Below are 21800 nucleotides of genomic sequence, written 5' to 3'. Positions count from 1 at the left end.
GAAGAATTACAAAGAATTATTGTGAAAGTAAAAGTTACTAGTATTCTTTTATAGAAGAAAATGAAGGGTAGAGTTAGTAAAAAAAATAAAATTTCACCTAATTTTTCAAAGACAACATGCAACTATGAACGTGAAACGCAGAAGCTACAAATTTTAGTTTCTCCTGAATGTGCGTTTAGAAGCAGAATCAATTCTGCGTTCAAGAAGATAAAAATGACTAAATAAAAAAGTGAAACTTTTATAAGAAACTCAAACGTATTTCTCTTTTTTCCAACGTGTTTACCAAATACATCCTAAATTAGTAAGAATTTGGATGTGTAATTAGAATAGAAAAAGAAAATATATAAAGATGAATGGACTCTACAACTTTATTTATTTATTTATTTATTTTCTGGTCTTTAGAGGATTGGATAGAGATTAATAGAGGTGGTGGTGGAGTAGTTCCATTTGAAGTGAATTAGGAAATTTTTTATTGTTTCAGCCGATTAAGAGACGGAAAAAAAGTTGAAAAAATACGATAACCACGATGGAAAAGATTGGGATGGAAATAGGTTCAAGTGGTTGTAAAAACGAAGATGAATAAATGAGTAACTTTTAACATAGTTAATAACAAATTCAGGTTAAAGTATTTTTGTCAAACAGAATATATTTTTATGGGTATAATATTAATTTAGATTTTTTAAGGTTAATTTTATCAATATCTCAATTTTTAATAGTTAAAAATAATTATTTATTCTTGTTAATAACATCTTTTATGCACTGTTTTATTAGCATATAAATCTTTTGAATATTGAATTAATATTTATCTCTTTTAAAAATGATATAAATTATAACTTTTAAAATAAATATTTTTTATTTTTCTAATAATTTTATTTTTACTATTAAAAATTTACTAAACATATTAAATTTTTTTTTCATTCAATAATTTAAGAGGAATGTTAGAGAACTAACAATTTTAATATTTTGTAACCATCAATTGATTTTAATGGTTTGAAATTACATCTAATAATAGGAGATCACTCATTTTTATTTTAATGATTAAATATTGACCAAAAAACACAAAAATTACTGACTCTCTAGACTTTTCCATAATTTAATGACAACCAAACAAACTATGTATCCCCCTTCTTTATTTCTATTTTCGTTTTAATGCTATTGTTTATTTAATTATTTGATAAAATATGTGCGTCACTCATTTTGGAGTAAAGTAGTGAAATTCATTTTTTTGGAACCTAAAATTCTTTATAAACTGTTAATATAAGTTAAGTTTGTCGATTTTTTTCAGCAAGCAAACCAGGTGGACTTGCAGTTTCTAATGTTTTGGGATTTGTTCTGTTGTTGTTACATCACGAAGTTTTTAAATTCCTTTATCACAATTTATGCCAACTTTCCCTTTGGTCGATGAAATATTGTTTTTAAATTTTCCATTTAGGTTGTAACTTTTACATGGGAGGAGGCAAGGAATGTCTTAAAGGGCATATCTACCGCGGCAGCACTCTATGTTGATGATCACCAATCTTTGGCTTAGGTTATTAATTTTCATTTCTTTGTACCTGTAATTTTGGTTTCATTGAATGCAATAAGCTTTTTCTGGCATATGAAGATGCAATATTGTATGCATATCATTAATATTAATATTATGCATATATATTTCTTTGAAAGTGCAATATCACTCTTTTTAGTTTAGTGTTTGCTCCTACTATATGTTCAGCCTGTTGAATGTCATGTAGCATAACATTAAGGGTATGGAATTTAGATGGATGAGGGGTTCAAGGGTTCAAATGATTTCCTGGCAATGAGATGATGATTAAGAACCATTTTCGTAATTCTTTTGGTGTTGTGTCCAACAGTGCAAAATTTAGAATTGGAGACTTAAAGGGATTTATGCATATTCAAGAAATAGAAATATAGGTATTAAAGAAAACAATCTGAGCAATGTTTTAAAATTGCGATTATGGCGCCACCATGGCGTTATGGGGTGGCAGAATTCATGCCCGCCGCCATACAGTTCTCGGCACAACAAATTTTTCACGGCGGCGAAATGGTGGCCACAATTGTGGTGGCGCCATGCCGGACCACAATAGAAATGGCGGATGTTTTAGGAATTTCGTTAAACTTTGAGGGTTATTTTGATAGTTTAGGAAACCATAAATGCAACAACTCACCCCCCTCAGCCTCCTTTTTACAGAAAACAGCTTCTTCCTCTCTAACGGTCCCAAAACTCTTCTATCTCTCTCCCTCTTTGCTCTGGGCTGCCGGGCACCAAGTTCCGGCTCAACTTCCTCCTTCTCCGTCTTCCCTCTCTTCCATTCTCTCGTGTTCTCTCTTCAGTTCTGTCGAACTCGAACCGAATTCGCTGCTCGCCGCTGCTGCTTGCCACCGGTTCCCTCTTTCTCTCTGGTTCGTTTCCGTTCTGTCTGTTCCTACTTCCTATTCCTTTTTTCTTTCCCCTGTTTCAACGTTTCAGTGTTATAAATCTCTCTTCTTCCATCTTTCTTTCCCCTCTCTGTTTCAATTTACATAGGTTCATTATGTCTACTTCAAGACAACCAACAGCCCCTGACTCCAATTCCCTCTAAGTTCTATGTCTTATGCTTCTTGGTGTGTTATGACGTGATGCTATGTTTATTTGTTGAATTTGCTACTGAATTAATTGCATGCCTTATGAGTAGAAAAATTATTTAAATTTATTAGATTTTATAATTTATTACATACACAAATTTTCTGCATTTTTTTAAGCATATATGTATTTTTTAGTTAATCTGCTTTCCGCCACTTTCCACAATGCCATCCTTGCCATAATTCTACAGAAGATTTTTGGCTTACCCTTATGAGCAGCCATCTGCAATAAAAAAACTTTGACAATGTAGGTACGTAATTGTTTGTGATAATAAATTTTAAAATAAACGGATTACCTGAGGGTGCTTGGGTCTGCACCTTAGAAATTGCATGGTATGGTATGGTACAAGTAATATGACACTTTTATCAAGTATTTCCTATTAGGTTTTGAATTTTATTTCCATTTTAATTAACCAGATAACAATAACCTTTTTTTTTTAAATTCCAAAGTTTTAAAAAAGAATTTGAAAAACTCCTTTATAGCAAGCCAACCCCTCAAAAATCAGGATATGGTAGAATTTCCATGCCGTTATTTTAATCTTTAACAACTCCAGGAACATATGAGAATGTTTAGGCATTGGAATGATTCCAGCATCGTTGCATTTGTCCCCATGCTTTTTCTTACATTTTGACTTGAAAATTCTTATCTTCTTCAGAAATAGGGGCAAATACACGCTTATTTGAGATACTCAGCAAATCACTCCAAGGTTGCTTCTAAACCGCCATTTCCAAAGAGCCGTTGGTGATCCCTGAACCACCTTTTATTTATTTGCAAAAAACCACATCATAGTTCTGAACTCATTGCTCTGGCTCTCATCCTTGAAGGCTTGTAGCGGCAGCCGGCAGGTATAACATTATGTTTCTGCTTGCACCTGATATAACAACAAAAACACCAAATAAAAACTAAAAAATTAAACCGAAAGAAGGAAACCAGAAACTAAATAGGAATGGCTTTTTTTAAGTTTTTAGCGTTTATTTTTGGTATTTTGATTTTGTTGTTGTTTAGTAGTATGTATGCTATACAGCGGTGTATAATTTGGTCTTTTTATCTACGTTGCTGAGAAAACTGAGATTAAGATCTTTCCAAGTTAAAAGGTTGGTTGTTTTAATTGAAACATGCACAAATTATTCCATTTGTTAACGCAATGTGTGATGCTGCTGGCACGTTTTTTTTATTGTGTGATGTTGATAACAAGTAATCAGTTAGTCTATAATTATTTATTGATTTACTTATAAATTAGTCTTGCTTTGTTGGAATGGCTTCTAATTGTATTCTTAATTTGAACCTATAACGCACATTTTGGACTAGTATTCCTAATTTGAGCCTAATATTTATAGAGGATGTGATAGAGATTAGAGAGGAATGAACATTATTAAAGTATGCTTTCTTAGAAGATAAAATTATGGAGTTCGGTTTTTTTTAATTTCACTATATTTCCACTCTTCCACAAATTTTCCTTTAATTGTTGCTGGTTTAGAATCTAATCTGGGTTAGAACTTAGAACAAACCCGTTTGCTATGCCTACCAACGCTTCGCATGTATTGACTTAATCAGAGAAGCTAGCTCATGACGAGAGGTTTATTGTGGCACATATAAATGCTATCCAAGCCTTATATCTAAACTATTTAGATCTGTAACAACTTCAGGAACATATGAAAATATCTCAGGCAATGGAATGGCTCCAGCATCTTTGCATTTATCCAAATGCTTTTGCTTCCTTTTGACTTGAAAACACATATCTTTTTCAGAAACAGGGGAAAATACACACTTAATTGAGGTACTTGGGCAAATCACTCCAAGGCTGCTTCCAAACCACCATCCCAATGGCACCCAAAGAGCCACTGGTGATCTCCAACAAGGACGAGATGAGGAAATGGTCAAGGGCCATGAGATGCCAGGGGAAGGTCATCGGACTTGTGCCTACCATGGGCTACCTTCATGAGGGCCACCTTACCCTTGTCAGAGAAGCTCACAAGCATGCGAATGTTATAGCTGTGTCAATTTATGTAAACCCGGGGCAATTTTCACCAAATGAAGACCTTTCTACATACCCTTCTGACTTTGATGGTGATATCCGAAAGCTCATGTCTGTTCCTGGTGGTGTTGATGTTGTCTTCCATCCCCACAATTTGTATGACTATGGAAATGATAAGAAGAATAGTAATGTTGCAATTGAGGGTGACAAAATGGTGTCTTGTGTTGACCAAGGTGGACTCGGGCATGAAACTTGGGTTAGGGTTGAAAATCTTCAAAAGGGTCTTTGTGGAAATAGCAGACCTATCTTTTTTAGAGGTGTTGCTACCATTGTGACCAAGTTATTTAACATAGTGGAACCTGATGTAGCTGTGTTCGGAAAAAAAGATTATCAGCAGTGGCGAATTATTCAAAGAATGGTAATAATATGTTGAAAGTTCCTCTAGTTTTAATTTGTTCCTGATTTTGCACGCACACACACACACAGATTTTAATTATTTGATTAGACTCTGTTAGACATATTTTAAGTGATTAACGATAGTGTTGATATCTGCTCCTGCTACAAAGTAGATGGACTGTAATGATGACTGCGTATTAGATACCCAACTATGATAATTTAATTGTGTTATATTTTATTTAGTTGCCCGGTATCTCTAAGATAAGTTATATTGTTGTTCTTTACCCAATACATGGGTTGACAGTGGTTTTCAGGTTTTGTATGCATTGGGAATTATCTGATCTGCATGAGTAATCATATCACATTGTTATTTTGTTTAGAAAGACAAACTTTGTTAAATAAGCAGGGATCTAAAATCATTTTACATGATAGTTATGCCAATTGATTGAAGAAAGTTTTCCTTGTCCCAGCTAATAATTTCTACCAAGTGAATAGTATCACTTTGATTTGGGATGTTAAACACTCTTGAAGAAAATATTGTCTGCTAGATTAGTTCGATGCTCTACTCGCCCCTGTAATTGGATGTTGATTCATACTTCTTACAGACTAACTGATTAATTTCTTGTAGGTTCGAGATCTTGATTTTTCCATTAAAATTGTCGGTTCCGAAATAACACGTGAGAATGATGGCCTGGCAATGAGTTCGCGTAATGTGCGGCTTTCTACAAAAGACAGGCAAAATGTATGATTTTATTTTATTCAAATATGTATGCTTTAATTAGTTCAAGTTAGTCGTGGTATTTAACATAAAGCACATGTGATGATAGTAATGATAATCGTAACACTGGGATCATAAAATCTTTAACATGTTATCCTTGAGATTTCTAACTTCACTACACCTTATAAAATTGTTAATATCGTTATCCTCATACCTGTAACTAGCAAAACTTTTGCCACCCCTTTCAATCCATTGCAGGCACTATCTATAAATAAATCTTTGTTAAAAGTTAAATCAGCAGTAGAAGATGGTCAGGTGCATTGTGAGAAGTTGAGAAACTTAGTGGTCCAATGTGTTACTGAGGCTGGTGGACAGATTGATTATGCTGAGGTGAGTGCTTGTAGTCAGTTAATTTGGATTATTCAATGAGATAATCACATAAACTTCCTTGAATGCACATGCAATCTATAGTTTAATTACATATTCAACTTAAAAAATATTTCAGTCTCAGTCAATATATTATTAGATATTTACAAGTGATGTGCAATATGATTATTGCTAAAGATATTAGTTGCATAATTGGTCAGGGAAATTTGATTTCCTTTCATTGCTGTTGTCCTTTTTCTTTCTATGGATGATCCTGAGAATTCATTAGATGATTTAACATGATTATGGTTCTAGTTATTATTATAAATAACAATGTTGGACAAATTTTTAATATAAGTAACTTCGAGAAATTTCATATTTGGATGTTCCTGATTTGCATGTAATGGAACAAAATTGTCTGCACTACACATTTATAGAGGGAGTAACGTGAATTGAAACTTGAAAGAATATCCAGGCAACTCAATGCTGTTTTTTTCTTTTTTATGCACCAATTTCTGTTAGCAGCAAGATCCATAATCAACACACAATTTTATTTTGGGGTAGTGTATTCTATGGCTTCCAAAGAATCAATTAAGAACATTGAAAAGACACTTTTGTCCCAAGAAATAGAGTGAATACTGAAAAGACATTGACTTAGATGCACGCTAACTAGATAGATGCATTTTTCTTCAGATTGTTGATCAAGAGAATCTGGAGAAAGTGGAATTTATCAATGGCCCTGTTGTCTTGTGTGTTGCAGCATGGTTTGGGAAAGTGAGACTTATAGACAACATGGAAATTAACTTCAAAATGGATGTGAGAAAATGATATAGTTAAGCTACCATGTCTCATCTTAGCTCTCTAGTATGCTCCACGTGGTAATAGCTCATGCACAATGCAATGATACACCACCTTTTCCCCCCTCTTTCCTGGTATGAATTACTCTTCATTACTGGTAGATTTATTTTGTTTACCTTGACGTTATAGTTGGCTGATAATAAATTAATAATAGAACATACTGATGGTTGTTCTCGGTGACAATAGTGTAATAAAATCATAAACTATAGAAAGAAGAAATGAAAAGGTATGGTTTGCAAGAGAGTTGGTAAAAGGGAGATGTTATACAAGTGTTTCACTTTTTGTTTTTCTTTGTTTAATGGGTAAGCTTTGTTCATGCAAAAATGTTTAGATACGTTTAGCACCTGATATCATATGGCTACTAGAATCAGCATACTTTTCTATGATGGATGAGCACCTATCAAGGCTGTCAAAACGGGTAGGCCCGCCCGTTGAAGCATGCAAAAAATAAACAAGCTTAAATGGATTGGTCTACTTTGTCTACCAGACCCCATTTGCGGGATGGGCTGATTTAACACAAATCACTAGACCTAAACGGGCCGCTTATTTATTTAAAACAAAAAATTCATCTATTCGAAAAGAAAAAGAAATAGCAGCCGAGGCCTGGGTTAGATGGCCACTTTGTGCCCCTCCAATAGAGCTGCACCGGGTTCAAGTCCTCGTGTACTCCCATGTAGTGTGTGTGAGTGAGTTGTGTGAGTGTGTAATACATGGGTGTATGAAATCATAGATGACGGGGAGAGGTAGAGGCGCGACAATGGTGAGTCGCGAGGTGAGAAGAAGGGCGTGACGGCTAAAGTGTCAATCATTTTAAATAATATTATCAAACTTGATAACTTTTATAATCAAACTTCTCAAATAATATAATCAAACTAGTCTTACATTTGTAACCAAAATAGAAATAAAAGAATTAAAATATATGCTGGTAAATGTTTGGAATTCATGAACAAATTGATTATTTTGCTTTAAAAGTTTGTTTATTTTAATGATTGGTTAATTTATTGAAAGAATGAAAAATAATATACATCTTGTAATAAGGTTGGGTTAGCATCATTAAAAATGATTGTTGAACATCACAAATCCCCAACCTTATTGGGATTTTTATATACATATACAGGTTTTTTAGTTAAATAATAAAAGAACAAAAATAAAAATTTTGGTTGAAAAATGTAAAAATTTCTAGTTACATAATATATAAATTGTTTTGAGTTGGGCATATTTTTAAAGGAGAAGAAAGAAGAGGAGAACTAGGAAGGTGCTATGAAGAAAAAAGAGTGTACATATAATAGGATTTAGTTGTACTTGACTACTAAAAATAGTAAAATACTTTGTCATCCAACATTTCTTAAAAAAAAAAAAATTGTTTCTTTGCCATATTTAAGGTTAAAATTTGTTATTGTTCCATTGCACTAGATTAGGAGAACTTTCTTTTCAAGCATCCTTTGCGTCGGAAAATAAAGAATTTATTTAACAAGTATTCCAAAATATAAAAGATTTATAATGAAAAGTTAAAATTGTAAGTTTTTAAAGTATTTATTATATAAAATTTTTTTTATAACATATGAAACTTCTAGTATACTAAAGAAGTAAAGATACTAGTTAACAAAATTTGAAGATAAAATATGATAATTTATCATGTCATCTCTGTTTTTTCATACTATGTGTTTGACCTCTAAAGAAACGACGATTTTGAGGGAATGCTAAAGTTTCGGGGGAAAAAAGAAAACAGAAAATGTAATATCCCTTATATAATATGATAAAATTTTATTATTATAATAAGAAATTATTTTTATAAATATAAACTATTTATATAAAACGTAATAAATATATAGTACAGATCTCTTAAAATACATCATTTTTTTAAATAAAAAGCATTTAAGTAACAACATTTTTTTTTGTTTAGTTCTCCAGAATTTCTAAACTTTCTATTATCCTTTGTCTCAAAACAAAAAAAGAATTAAAATATTCCTATCAATGACTATTTTTTTATTTATAAATATACATTTTTCTCTCAAACAAGATTAAGATAATTTATTCCTTAATTTATATTACCAAAATACTATTCAATAACCATGATATGAATATTTATCATGATGTGAGTGAGGACTATAAGTAGCATTCCATATCTTCAGACTCATGGCAGCACCAAGACCGAAAAAAAAAGACTCATGGCAGCAGACTCAAATCTTGCTCTGAACTTTGGCATGTCAAGCGACTAAGCGAGCCTGAGCCTGGAAGATGTAAGAATGTAAAGTAGAAAGAGTTAATGTAGTAATAATAATAACAATAATAGGATTATTAGAGATTATGATGTTTGATTTATATACATATATGTAGACTCCTCCTTACCTTGTGGATAAAAATATTTCGTATAGTAGTATTAAGGTCACCGTCCCAACGGCGTTGAGGTGTGTCATATTCGTATATGCCCCGTGATGAGATTACCTCTGTGAGCCTTGGTGCACAGAGTTTTGAGTTTCCATCACAGAAAGTCTCCATCATGGGACAATACCGTACAGTTACACTATGAAGTGATGGAAACTTGAAGCTGTAAGTTCCTTTGCAAAAGCACTTGAGGCTTCGTAAGTTGGACAATTCCAATTTCTCCAATTTCATAAAAGCAATCTCACTCAGTGCATCGCCATCATCAACAACATCAGCATTATTATTATGGTCACTTGCAATAATCTCCTCTATCATGTCACACTCAGATATATTCAAAACTCGAAGGCTCGTCAAACTCGCGGCCATCGATGGGGTCATGATGTTTACTAGTTCCTTGCACCATTCCACATATAACCCATCCAAATTTTGAAAATTCACAGAGGACGGGAATATATTTTTCAAATGATCACAACTATTCAATGTCAATACCTCAATATGAGCATCCTTCAATCTGCCAAATTCACTCTTGTCAAAAATATTCTCTACCCCACAGCAATATATTTCAAGCACTTTGAATTGGTGAGTCTCGTTGGCCATAGATACTGGGAAGACATGTTCCAGGCTTTGAGAATCGAAGACTCTGACTTCACAGAGATTCTGAAAGCTTAGAATTCCATGAGGATCTTTACTCCATATGTATTTTAGCTTTGGAAGAAAACTCAAATCCAGTGTTCTCAAACGAGTTGGTAGTCCCTGTTGCTGGCTGGTAGTGACTGTACTTGGCTCTTGTATTTCAAATATAACTTGTAATTCACCACACTTGGTAACTAGCAGTGTCTCCAGATTTATTAGGCGCTTTGTCACTGAAGATGGGAATACATTAATCAACTTGGGGCAATTCATGATCCTCATTTTGCATAGCTTGTGCAATGAATTTGGAGACATATGATTGGCCCATAGCGACTTCAAGTTGAGCAAATCCTGAACTTCTATTATCTTCAAGTTTGGAAGCATGACCTGCAATAAAATATTCAATTACACACAAGTATAAAATTCAAAGTTCAAACCACTAGTCAACATTTTACAGTAAATCAAGAACACAAGGTCCAAATAGTCAACTTATTATAATGTTGTTTATAAGTAGGATAATGATCACCTGTTCAAGCGATGAACGGTGATTTTCCAGATCTTCTTCTTGGTCAAATATTTGCTCTAGAGATGGGCAAGACATGATTTTAAGATGATGCAGTTTCTGGAGTGCCGTAGCCACTGAGGATGGGAATAAAGTTATTAAGTTTTCACACCCCTCAACTGTCAAACTTGTCAAGTTTTTCATGAAAGAATGGTGCATCGGAAGACCGTCATCCCACACCTTATATATGTTGATCTCAAACAATACCATGGTTTCAATGTTGGGCATTGCAACCTATTAACATGATGGGAAACTAAGAACATTAAATAATCTAATTTTTTCTTGCTAAGATATGCACATGTTAGGGAATGGAACGGAATAGAACATACATGACTTGAAGTGTAAAGTGAAATTTCTTTTTCTATTTAAATTTTTACCCTTCAAAGTCTCAATTCACAAACACACCTTAATTACTTGCTCCTAATAAAATAGACACTGAATCTACATCAAATTGAAGAAATATATGCAACATGGCAGTGACATGATACATCAAAGAACAGTACCATCACATATTTCGTTACATCCATTATATTTTGGAATCGGATATTCTAGTTTTTATAAATCAAGATTTTACCTTATTGTCAAATAGTGCCACAGGAACGAATCCCATATCATCACTTGTCATAGGGACTGAACAAAAACTAACAAGCCTAGGTAAGCTTTTCAGGGAAACAGAACGCAATTGAGGGAGCACAATATTTTTCATCTCAAGCATTCCACCAGCTACAATCTCTTGCATAGATTGACATTCAGAAATTTCCATATTTTGAAGTTGAGAAAGGTGTCCTATCTCAGACCACAAGAATATATGGTTTAACACATCACACCTTGAAACAACAATAGATTTCAGTGCGTGAAAAGAGTGACTGGGAAATGGACCATGGCTTATTTCTTTCATATTATTCAGCGTGTCCAAATTCAATTTTTCCAATTTAGGGAATGTAAGTTGGAAATGGTTGAAATTTGAGTTAATTATACACCGCAAACCTGTACATCTTATGCTCATAGATCTTAATTCCGCAAAACCATCCCCATGCAGTCCAGGAAAGATATCTTCAAGGCATTCCAAATCATATATGTCCAAGTACTCAGCTGAAGACAACAACACTTTAACCACATCATTCTGTAAAATGTATGCGGTTGAAGCACCCTTAAGTATAAGTGATCTTGGCCATACAGGGTAACTATTCATATAATTGTTCCTTGATGAGCCTATAATTATTTTGAATCCTTCCAGATTTGCCAAGTTATGCAAGTCATTTGGCAAAAGTGAACCATGTTCAACTTTTAATTCCAGAGTTGCTAGCTTGTGCAAATTCTTCAGCTCATACAGACTTGCATTGTTACTGCTCTTGTTGCTTCCTTCAGCCTCCCATTTAATATTGCAATCCCACATATACAACTCTTCCAACGACTTCAAGTTTGATAAAAGATTTTTGGGGATGAGCCTTAGCCTTTCGCACCTTCTAACATTGAGCAACCGCAGTTGAGTGAGATGTCCTATTTCTTTTGGAAGCTCCTTGATTGCTTTATCCTTTAACTCAAGAATTTCTAAACTTGTGAGCTCTCCTATCATTGCCAAGCCTTCAAAATGTCCAGATAGCTTTAATGAGCGGAGGTTTGCCAAGAGTCGAAGAGATGAAGGTAGGGGATGGAAAGCATAATATCCAATATCAAAATGAAGCACCTTTACTCCTCTCATCCCTGAGAAGAAGTTATCCGGGACATTCAGTTTGCCAACCACTGATTGAAGGAAAAATAGTTTCAAGTTTGGATACTCCAATTTCTCATCAGGAAACTTACTAATACGACAATGTGGCAAAATAATGTGATGATACTTTTGAAGTTGATCTTTATTAGGCCATTTGTTGATATTACGGAACTCTTGCTCATCAAAAGTAGGAAAAGTTCTAGAAGCAATTAATTTAGCAACATCACGAACAAGATCATGCATTCTAACACCTTCCGTTCCACTGTCAAGCAATAATGAAGAAGCAATAAGGTCATTTACCAATGCATGATGCCTGTTTCTTCCTTCTAGCAACGTGTGCACATCTTTATATAAGCCTAACCCCCAACAAAATGGAAGCAGTTTTTGAGTGTTGAAACTACCATCAGATTTGGAGAAACAATCCACCAAAGAACCGTTTAGCATGAAAAGTGACTTCAGTTCCTCATTCTCTAAACAATCATAACTAAACTCCAAGCTGTCGTAGACACTTTTATGAAACCTTTGAGGATCAAATTTCCTTAATTTCTTCAGGGAATCCTTCCAATATTTTTCATCCTCCTTTTTCCTCAAAGCTTTTGCCACGGTAACAATCAAAAGGGGCAAACCAAAGCAGCATTTGGCAACCTCAACTGCAATGGGTTTTATACTGTCGTGTCTAACAACATCACCCACCATAGTCTCAAACAAACTCCAGCTTTCTTCTTCAGACAGAACTCCAAGTGGAAAATCTGTTTGAGTACCCATCCTATGCAGCACATTAAGATCTCTACCCGTTAGCACCAACTTGCATCCTTTGTGTTGATCACCATAAGGAACCCCCACCTTTGTCAAATCAAGCTCACCCCAAATGTCATCAAGAATAACAAGAATACTCTTCTCCCCGTGTATCCTTCTACGTAATTCTACTGCTCTGCCTTCTTCAGTCTCAGAATCAAATTTCAAACCCAATCCATCAGCAAGTTGGCCTTGGATGCCTCTCAAGTTTGGGGTACTGGTTATAACAGCCATAACCACAACACCAAATAAACATTCTTTCTCTGTTTGCCAAGCTAACTCTTTTGCCAGTGTTGTCTTACCCACTCCACCCATGCCATACACCCCAACCATACACATGCCAGGATTCTTTAATGCCTGCTTAACTTCATCCAGCGTTGACGTTCTTGACCACATCGCTTCATAATCTCTAGAAGATGGAGGGAGTGACATTTCAGGACGAGAACGGTAACACAATTTCTCAAATTTTCCCTCTAACATGGCATTGGAAACATCTCTTTCCAACTTTTTTGCTTCCCTGCTCAAACTGTATCTTTTACATAGGTTTGGAAATGGCCACTTCAAGCAGCTACCTTCTCCTTGGGCTTCCTTTTGTATCAGTGCAGTTGCATCAGCAACAGTTTCTTCGGCATCCTCAATCCATTTCTGGACAGAAGGAAACGGAGTAGTTTCACCATTTTGTTTAGCTGCTTCAACAGAGATGTTGGTGTCATCGATCTTTGCTTTCAACTTCTCAACACTGGTTTTGAGTTTGTTGACATCGGTGCGGTAGAAGATTAGGTAACCAAGTTGACGTCCAATAGGAACAACTGTGAGATCTACAACTTTTCCAGCAACAGCAGTGACAATTTCCATCTTTTTCTGGAATGTTTTACATAAAATAGATTACGTTAAGAGCATTTTATTATATTAAAGGCATAATAACCATCTTTACTATTATTTTTAGCTCCAGACATTATATATTTGTGATAGAACTATTGAAGCAAGTTGTAAATAGACTAAAACAACACACAACATAATCGAATTAATGATGGCAACATAACTACTATCAAGTATCAACTAATTAAATAACACTATTTACGTAAAATAAAGTAAATCTGATACTTTCTTGGAGTTGGCAAAGTATTCTGCAAGGAAGAAAAGTTCTTGAAAAAGGACTCCACTGGAGAATTGGCACAGGAGACAATATCAAAATCTTCACTGATCCTTGGTTATCTTCCACCTATCCCTTTTTGGTTCAGCCAACTGAAGCTTCACCAATTGTAGTTCAATCTCTATTGTATGTCAATCAGCTTATGCTACCTAATAGAAAATGAACCAGAATTTTGTGAATATAAAATAATATTCATTTACTTATATGATTTATCAATTTAAAGTTATTTCTTTTTTCAAAAATAAAATCTTAAAATTTTGTTTTTTTTTTAAATTAAATAAATCGAACATATCCGAATCGAAATAATTTAGATTGGACCTAAAAATAAAATTAAACTGATACAATTTAAACTATAACAAATTATATATTTTAGATCAAATTGTTTTTGTTTTAAATTGATCGAGCTGCACCACCAACACTCCTATTATTAAGGCAAGGGTGAAAAAAAAAAAAAGAAGCCAGAGAGGTGGAAAAAGAGGACCTCCAATATTCCATTAAGGAGTTTTTTCACTTTCCAAATACACACGGCTGCAGTGGAAAATGGGAAGAAACAAGTTGGAACTTGGAAGTGTGCATAGGTAGTGGAATCCAGAGGAATTATTGCTCGATCAGCTCAACCATTGACTTCAAGTCTTCCTAATTAAAAATAAAATAAAATCTGTTGCCGACAAAACTATAAAAGTGTAACTACAAATATTTTTATTTTTGAGAACATATGTCAAAATGATAAAGATAATAAATTTTGTTAGAAAATTAAAATTTATAAAGATATTCAATGTATAAATATTATATAAGAATAAATTATGAGTAAATGAACAAATTTATCCTTAAAAGCATCGAAAGATTTTTTAATCAAATTCATTTTTTTAAAATTTTAAATTCGTCAAATTAGTCATTCTATCACTTTTATTGCTCATGTCGTCAGAATTTGCTGATATGATATGTTAAATAACACTACAACACATAATAAATTTATGAAATTAAATCAGTTTAACTCTAAATTAATAAATTTTAATGTTCAAAGTCTTTTAATTTGGGATTAATTTAATATAATTGCATAAACTTATCATATTAACTACTAGTTAAAACTGTCAAATATGTATTGTGATGAATGTTGTGTCACTTAACATGTCATATCAAAAAATTTTAACGTTGCCAACGGAAGTGATGAAAGAACTTTATGATTAACTTAAAATTTTTGAAAAAGTGAATTTAATTAAAAAAACCTTTTAGAACTAATTTAGAAAACATGATTTTTCACAAATGAATTTGACAATTTACTCAATAAATTATAAAAAAAATCGTGTGAAAAAGTTAACAAAAATAACTAAGAACTAAAAATTGCAAAAAAATCTCAAAAGATAATATTAGTTTAATAATAAAATGTCTTATCTTTTAAATATTAAAAATAAAATATATTTTTTTATAAAAGTAATTTTGACAAATTTTAGAATATATATAGTTTTTGTCAAATTAATACTATTTTTTAAGGATTTTGTTATTGTTATCATCTTTATAGTTATATACTTATATATATCGACAAATAAGATGGATAATTTTGATAATTTCTTTCTTTTATAAATGACAAATGAAATGAGCACTTACACGGTTCAATCAGACTATGCAATTAGTTTTTAATTCTTTCATCCTCTTATTGAGATGCTATCATCTTATACCAGGTTGCTAGCGGTCATAGAAACTTGTCCCATTTTTTCTCAAAAAGTTGAGACAATAACTCACTGCCTCATCCATTGCTCTCATCCATTGTTACTCCTTCACTCTTTCTTTCTACTTTCTTTCTGTTTTCCTTTAATGATATGTTTTTTGGGTCATAGACTCATAGTTATCTTGTCCGATCAAAAAATTGATGAGTTAGATTCTCAATTAGTTTGATCTAGTCTTAAGACTGCCAAAAATTAAGAATCGGTGAAACCCGATCAAATCTGATGAAAATCGATCCAATCGAATCATTCGGATAAAAAATTTAAAATTGATAAAAATATGATTTGAACTCAAATTCTCTTTGTTATTATATGCTTCCTTTGTCATTAAACTATTTTTTATTCTTCTAAATACTAATTATTAATTATATATTAAAAATATACAATAGTTTTGTTAGATATTATTTTAATTTTATACTCACTTATATTTAAATTAATTATATTTTTATTATTCATAATTATTGATATAAATATAAATATTATTGAACATGTACAAATATATAAGTATATATACATATATATAAGAAAACTCAAAATAAGTCCAAAATACAGAGTTACATAACTTATTTTTCTAAAATAGCCTCTAAGAAGAAGTTAATACATCAAATACATAAGCAGTAGAGATAAAAGTATCTACATATATACATATATCCAAAATAAATCCCCAAAGACAAGGATTTCCGCTATCAGAAGTTTCCAGCATGGTAATAGTCCCGCATACATAAGATATAAGGTCCCGAAAAAGTCAGAGACAATCCTAGAATTTCGTCACTCAAATTATAAAACTTAAAAAATTAAAACGGAAACCATAAACAGGAGTAGTTTTCTAAGGTTGTTAAACTTAACCAATTTCTAACTAAAACCCTTAACTATTCCCTTCCTCCATAATCATCTCAAACTCCAGTAGAACCACACAGATAAGCAAAGCAAAAAAAGCAGACACAAGTAGATTACAGATACAGCAGGTAGCAAATATAGCAAGTAAGCATAATAATCACATAAGCAAGCCCAATTAATGCACAAGCAAACAAAGCATACATATGTATATGATGAATGTCCATCCTACTAGCCGTGAGCTCACGCGTCGGTTACTTTTCCAGAATCCGACACATCTGGTAGCTAACCCAGACATTTGTCTCTAAGTTGCACATTTCCAGAAGAAACTTTAACGAAGGAGAGTGCCTTTCCACCTTCTCCTGGAGGTTTCATGAAGGAGAGTGCCTTTCTATATCGAAGGAGTGTGCCTTTCCACCTTGCAACCAGAGAAGAATGTGGGAGAAACAATACGAAGGAGAGTACCTTTTCAGCTTCTGCACATCCCATCACAACAAGAGAGGGAATCAACCGTCCTCAAATTGCCATCTGAACACATTTTCAATTAACACGCAAGCGGGTTCGCACCCAAACCTTGCCATCTCGACCATTCCGGCAATACCCAGTCATTGTCAGTCTCAACTTTCACCCCTCAATTCAGCCACATCTTCGCACTTTTCATTCTTAATTCGTCATGTTCCAAGCTTACTTCACCCCTAAGTTACCACATTTTCCTAGCTTCATCTCATTACTAGGCATACTATTAAGATCTAGGGCTATAAGGATGAAAATAGAGGTTTAGAGGTTTGAAATTAAGTTTTAAAACACAAAATTCATGTTTGCTAAAACAGGGGGCACGCGTACGCGTGGGCCACGCGTACTCGTGGGAGTGCAATCTGGCCATCATGCGTACGCATTACCTCATTCGCGTACGTAGGTACGCTGGACAGAATCAAACGTCCACGTATGGAGGGGTCCGCGTATGCATACATTACAGATTAGTCAAAAAATGGTTAAGTCTGCAGAATTTTAATTTTACATACCAAATTTCTGACGCGCATAACTTTCTTATTTTAAAATATTTTTCATCCGTTCTTCGAACGGCATAAACTTCACGGACCCAATTTTCATATAAAACAAGTTTGAAACAATTTGGGGGTTTGAAAGACAAGTTAAGGTTCGCCGAAATTTGGCTAAAAATCAGATTTTTTTACAAAATCTTCCAAATCTCTATTTTTATCAAAACACAACTCAAAGCCAACTCCCTATGCCCATAATCAGTTCCAAAACATGCCATATCACAAAATCACAGCCCCACATCCTACCACAACCAAATCATACCTCAATTTTACTCCAATCTCTTACATATATTACTTACCGAAACCAAAAAAATCATCAATAATTCATCACATATACATACCCATTCTCATCACTTTATCAACTATCATTAAGTCATCATTTAACATTCCATTTTCATCTCCAAGATCAACCACCAAAATAATTACACAATCTATATCAACAATTATCAGCAGAGGTTACTGAGCATTCAACATACTCATGCATTCACACCTATCTTAAGGTCATCTAGCCTAAGTTTTCACAAGATATTATAGATTAAATACGAGAAACCTAAACCATACCTTGGCCGATTTTCTCGTATAGCCCAAAGGCACCACCAAAAGGTTCAAAACTCAGCCCCAAGGATCCAAAGCAATGACATCCAAAACTTTACCAAGACTCCAATGTTCATAATCAAGATCCAATTTATATATACACACACCTAATACACATTTCCACATATGTAAACCAAAACTTAATACCCAAAATACAAAATCAATGATTTAACTAGGGTTCTAGGATTCTCACTTTATTCAAGCACCAATGAAGCAAGATTAAGTGTTTTTCTCAAACTAATTCGAGCCTAAATACCGGAATTAAAAAATTTTCAACATAATTGCTCATAAATTTCGAAATTGGAAAGGAAGAAATCAGAACACATAATTGGTTTCCTTACCTAATTATTGACTAGGCTTTGTAGAGCTCGACGCTGCGGTCGCGTGACCGCAAATAGTACAGCGATCGAAACTTAGATCGAGAAGTTGTGTGGAATCAAAGATTGAGTGAGGGTTTTGAAATGGAAGAGTATTCTTCCTCCCCTTACTGAAATGTTTCAACATTCCTTGCATGTATGGGGAGAGAAAATGGGTTGTGCTCACTTGATTAAATGGAGTTGAGTTGGGCTTGGGCCCAATATGAGCTCGATTCGTTTGGTTTGGCCCGTTTGGCCTATTTTTGGGCCAAATTCTTTAAAATTAGTGTCAAAATTCTTGTTTTAAGTAGCTTTACCTCATTACTAAGAATATTCTATTAAATCAACACTTTTTGACCGGCGGGGACTAAATTGTAAATTTTAATTCTCATTAGGGACCCAATTACAAACTTTTAAAGTGTAGGGACCAATTTACAATTTAACTGAAAGTGTAGGGACCAACTGTGTAATTTAACCAAAATTAATTTATTGATTAATTATTCGTTAGTTTTACGGGGTTTACAATCACTAGTGATCATTTTCATCTTTTGAATCTTAGCCATTATTTTCTCAATAGATGCACCGGATACTAGAAATGTGGACACAATAATTGAGCGTGATTCAGATGCAGAAACAATTCTACTTATTGCATATGCAATTTACTTTGAGGCAGGGACTTTAAATTTTTCTTCTTTATTGTTGTTTTACACACCACATCTCTCTCTTTCTTTTTTTTTTGTACTCTTTTGACTATTAATTTTTTTAGAAGAACTAAGATTTATGTGTTGAAATTCAATCCTATCTCCCACACTAGCACCAATTCCTTCTTCACTATCTCCAGAACCTTCTTCTATGTCAACATGACCTTCCTCAAAGTATGACCGATATCCATTGGTGCACGAAATTGTGATCTCTAACAATGGCATTTAACTTGGTGTGCGCATCTATAATCTCAGCACTTTCTTCACAACTTCGCATCACTAACCAGCAAGTCTACTGGGTCGTCCAAGTAATAAACCTTACGTGAGTAAGGGTCGATCCCACAGAGGTTGTTGGTATAAAGTAAGCTATGGTCTTCTTGTAAATCTCAGTCAGGCGGATTCAAATTGATTTGAGGTTATAATATATTAAAAGATAATTAAAATAGGATAGAGATACTTATGTAATTCATTGGTGGGAATTTCAGATAAGCGTACGAAGGTGCTGTATGGCTCTTTGAACGTCTGTTTTCTGGCTGTCTCCATCCAATCGTGTATATTCCTTTCCATGGCAAGCTGTATGTTGGGGGATCACCGTTGTCAATGGCTACCGTCCGTCCTCTCAGTGAAAATGGTACAAGTGCTCTGTCACAGCATGGCTAATCATCTATCGGTTCTCGATCATGCTGGAATAGGATCCATTGATCCTTTTGCGTCTGTCACTATGCCCGGCACTCACGAGTTTGAAGCTCGTCACAATCATTCAATCCCTGAATCCTACTCGGAATACCACAGACAAGGTTTAGACTTTCCGGATTCTCAAGAATGCTGCCAATAGATTCTAGCTTATACCATGAAGATTCTAGTTAAAGAACCCAAGAGATACTCATTCTAGCTTATTTTCTTGTAGAACGGAAGTGGTTGTCAGGCACGCGTTCATAGGTGAGAATGATGATGAGCGTCCCATAATCATCACATTCATCAGGTTCTTAGGCGCGAATGGATATCTTAGAATAGAAATAAATAAGAGTTGAATAGAAAAACAGTAGTACTTTGCATTAATTCTCGAGGTACAGCAGAGCTCCACACCTTAATCTATGGTGTGTAGAAACTCTACCGTTGAAAATACATAAGAACGAGGTCTGGGCATGGCCGAATGGCCAACCTCCCTAAATGGCATATGAATTCGAATAATAGGGAAAAAGACCCATAATACAATAGTAAAAAGTTCTATTTATACTAAACCAGCTACAAGGGTTTACAGAAATAAGTCTAAGTGCAGAAATCCACTTCCAGGGCCCACTTTGATGTGTGCTTGGGCTGAGCTTGAGCTTTACACATGTAGAGGCTTTTCTTGGAGTTAAACGCCAAGTTGTAACGTGTTTTTGGCATTTAACTCTGGTTTGTGATGTGTTCCTGGCGTTTTACTCCAGAATGTAGCATGGAACTGGCGTTGAACGCCAGTTTGCGTCATCTAAACTTGAATGAAGTATGAACTATTATATATTTCTGGAAGCCCCTGGATGTCTACTTTCCAACGCAGTTGAGAGTGTGCCATTTGGAGTTCTGTAGCTCCAAAAAATCTATTTCAAGTGTTGGGAGGTCAGAATCCAACAGCATCAGTAGTCCTTTGTCAGCCTCCTATCAGATTTTTGCTCAGGTCCCTCAATTTCAGCCAGAAAATACCTGAAATCACAGAAAAACACACAAACTCATAGTAAAGTCCAGAAATGTGAATTTTGCATAAAAACTAATAAAAATATCCCTAAAAGTAGCTAGATCCTACTGAAAACTACCTAAAAACAATGCCAAAAAGCGTATAAATTATCCGCTCATCACAACACCAAACTTAAATTGTTGCTTGTCCCCAAGCAACTGAAAATCAAATAGGATAAAAAGAAGAGAATATACTATAAATCTCAAAATATCAATGAATATTAGTTCTAATTAGATGAGCGGGACTTGTAGCTTTTTGCTTCTGAATAGTTTTGGCATCTCACTTTATCCTTTGAAGTTTAGAATGATTGGCATCTATAGGAACTCAGCATTCAGATAGTGTTATTGATTCTCCTAGTTAAGTATGTTGATTCTTGAACACAGCTACTTTTATGAGTCTTGGCCGTGGCCCCAAGCACTTTGTTTTCCAGTATTACCACCGGATACATAAATACCACAGACACATAACTGGGTGAACCTTTTCAGATTGTGACTCAGCTTTGCTAAAGTCCCCAGTTAGAGGTGTCTAGAGCTCTTAAGCACACTCTTTTTGCTTTGGATCACGACTTTAACCACTCAGTCTCAAGCCTTTCACTTGGACCTGCATGCTACAAGCACATGGTTAGGGACAGCTTGATTTAGCCGCTTAGGCCT

General features: G+C 34.2%; 2 protein-coding genes across 5 annotated transcripts; one reads left to right on the top strand and one right to left on the bottom strand.

Moving 5' to 3' along the window:
• Window positions 1-1226: 1226 nt before the first annotated feature.
• LOC107458579 (pantoate--beta-alanine ligase) lies at window positions 1227-7651 on the top strand. Of its 4 annotated transcripts, none has more exons than XM_052251800.1 (6): window positions 1229-1528; window positions 3276-3465; window positions 4369-5013; window positions 5620-5733; window positions 5968-6099; window positions 6769-7651. In XM_052251800.1, the coding sequence occupies exons 3-6, from the start codon at window positions 4444-4446 to the stop codon at window positions 6901-6903; spliced, it is 951 nt and encodes a 316-aa protein (XP_052107760.1). In that variant the 5' UTR covers window positions 1229-1528; window positions 3276-3465; window positions 4369-4443; the 3' UTR covers window positions 6904-7651. The 4 variants fall into 4 exon arrangements, with proteins under 4 accessions (XP_052107762.1, XP_052107760.1, XP_015932286.1 ...); XM_016076800.3 differs by lacking the exon at window positions 1229-1528 and adding an exon at window positions 1746-2400; XM_052251801.1 differs by lacking the exon at window positions 1229-1528 and adding an exon at window positions 2783-2870.
• Window positions 7652-8888: 1237 nt separating this feature from the next.
• On the bottom strand, window positions 8889-14799 carry LOC107458573 (probable disease resistance protein At4g27220). The gene is made up of 6 exons (XM_021127753.2): window positions 14651-14799; window positions 14121-14318; window positions 11085-13877; window positions 10475-10744; window positions 9283-10335; window positions 8889-9164 (listed from the first exon to the last, which is right to left on the bottom strand). Exons 3-6 carry the CDS (start codon window positions 13869-13871, stop codon window positions 9141-9143), a joined length of 4134 nt encoding a protein of 1377 aa, XP_020983412.2. The 5' UTR covers window positions 13872-13877; window positions 14121-14318; window positions 14651-14799; the 3' UTR covers window positions 8889-9140.
• Window positions 14800-21800: the final 7001 nt, after the last annotated feature.

This window comes from Arachis duranensis, chromosome 7 (genome assembly GCF_000817695.3).
Source record: "Arachis duranensis cultivar V14167 chromosome 7, aradu.V14167.gnm2.J7QH, whole genome shotgun sequence".
In the NCBI taxonomy this organism is placed as follows: Eukaryota; Viridiplantae; Streptophyta; class Magnoliopsida; order Fabales; family Fabaceae; genus Arachis; species Arachis duranensis.
Note: the sequence above shows the minus strand (reverse complement) of the source record. Positions and strands in the feature narration are given on the sequence as shown.

Coding starts and splice junctions, on each gene's coding strand:
- LOC107458579 (XM_052251802.1), top strand. CDS start 4,444: ATGGCACCCAAAGAGCCACTGGTGATCTCCAACAAGGACGAGATGAGG. Junction 5,734..5,967: donor CTACAAAAGACAGGCAAAAT/GTATGATTTTAT, acceptor AATCCATTGCAG/GCACTATCTATAAATAAATC. Junction 6,100..6,768: donor GACAGATTGATTATGCTGAG/GTGAGTGCTTGT, acceptor ATTTTTCTTCAG/ATTGTTGATCAAGAGAATCT.
- LOC107458573 (XM_021127753.2), bottom strand. CDS start 13,871: ATGGAAATTGTCACTGCTGTTGCTGGAAAAGTTGTAGATCTCACAGTT. Junction 10,336..10,474: donor ACCGTTCATCGCTTGAACAG/GTGATCATTATC, acceptor ATTTTATTGCAG/GTCATGCTTCCAAACTTGAA. Junction 9,165..9,282: donor GAAATATTTTTATCCACAAG/GTAAGGAGGAGT, acceptor TACATCTTCCAG/GCTCAGGCTCGCTTAGTCGC.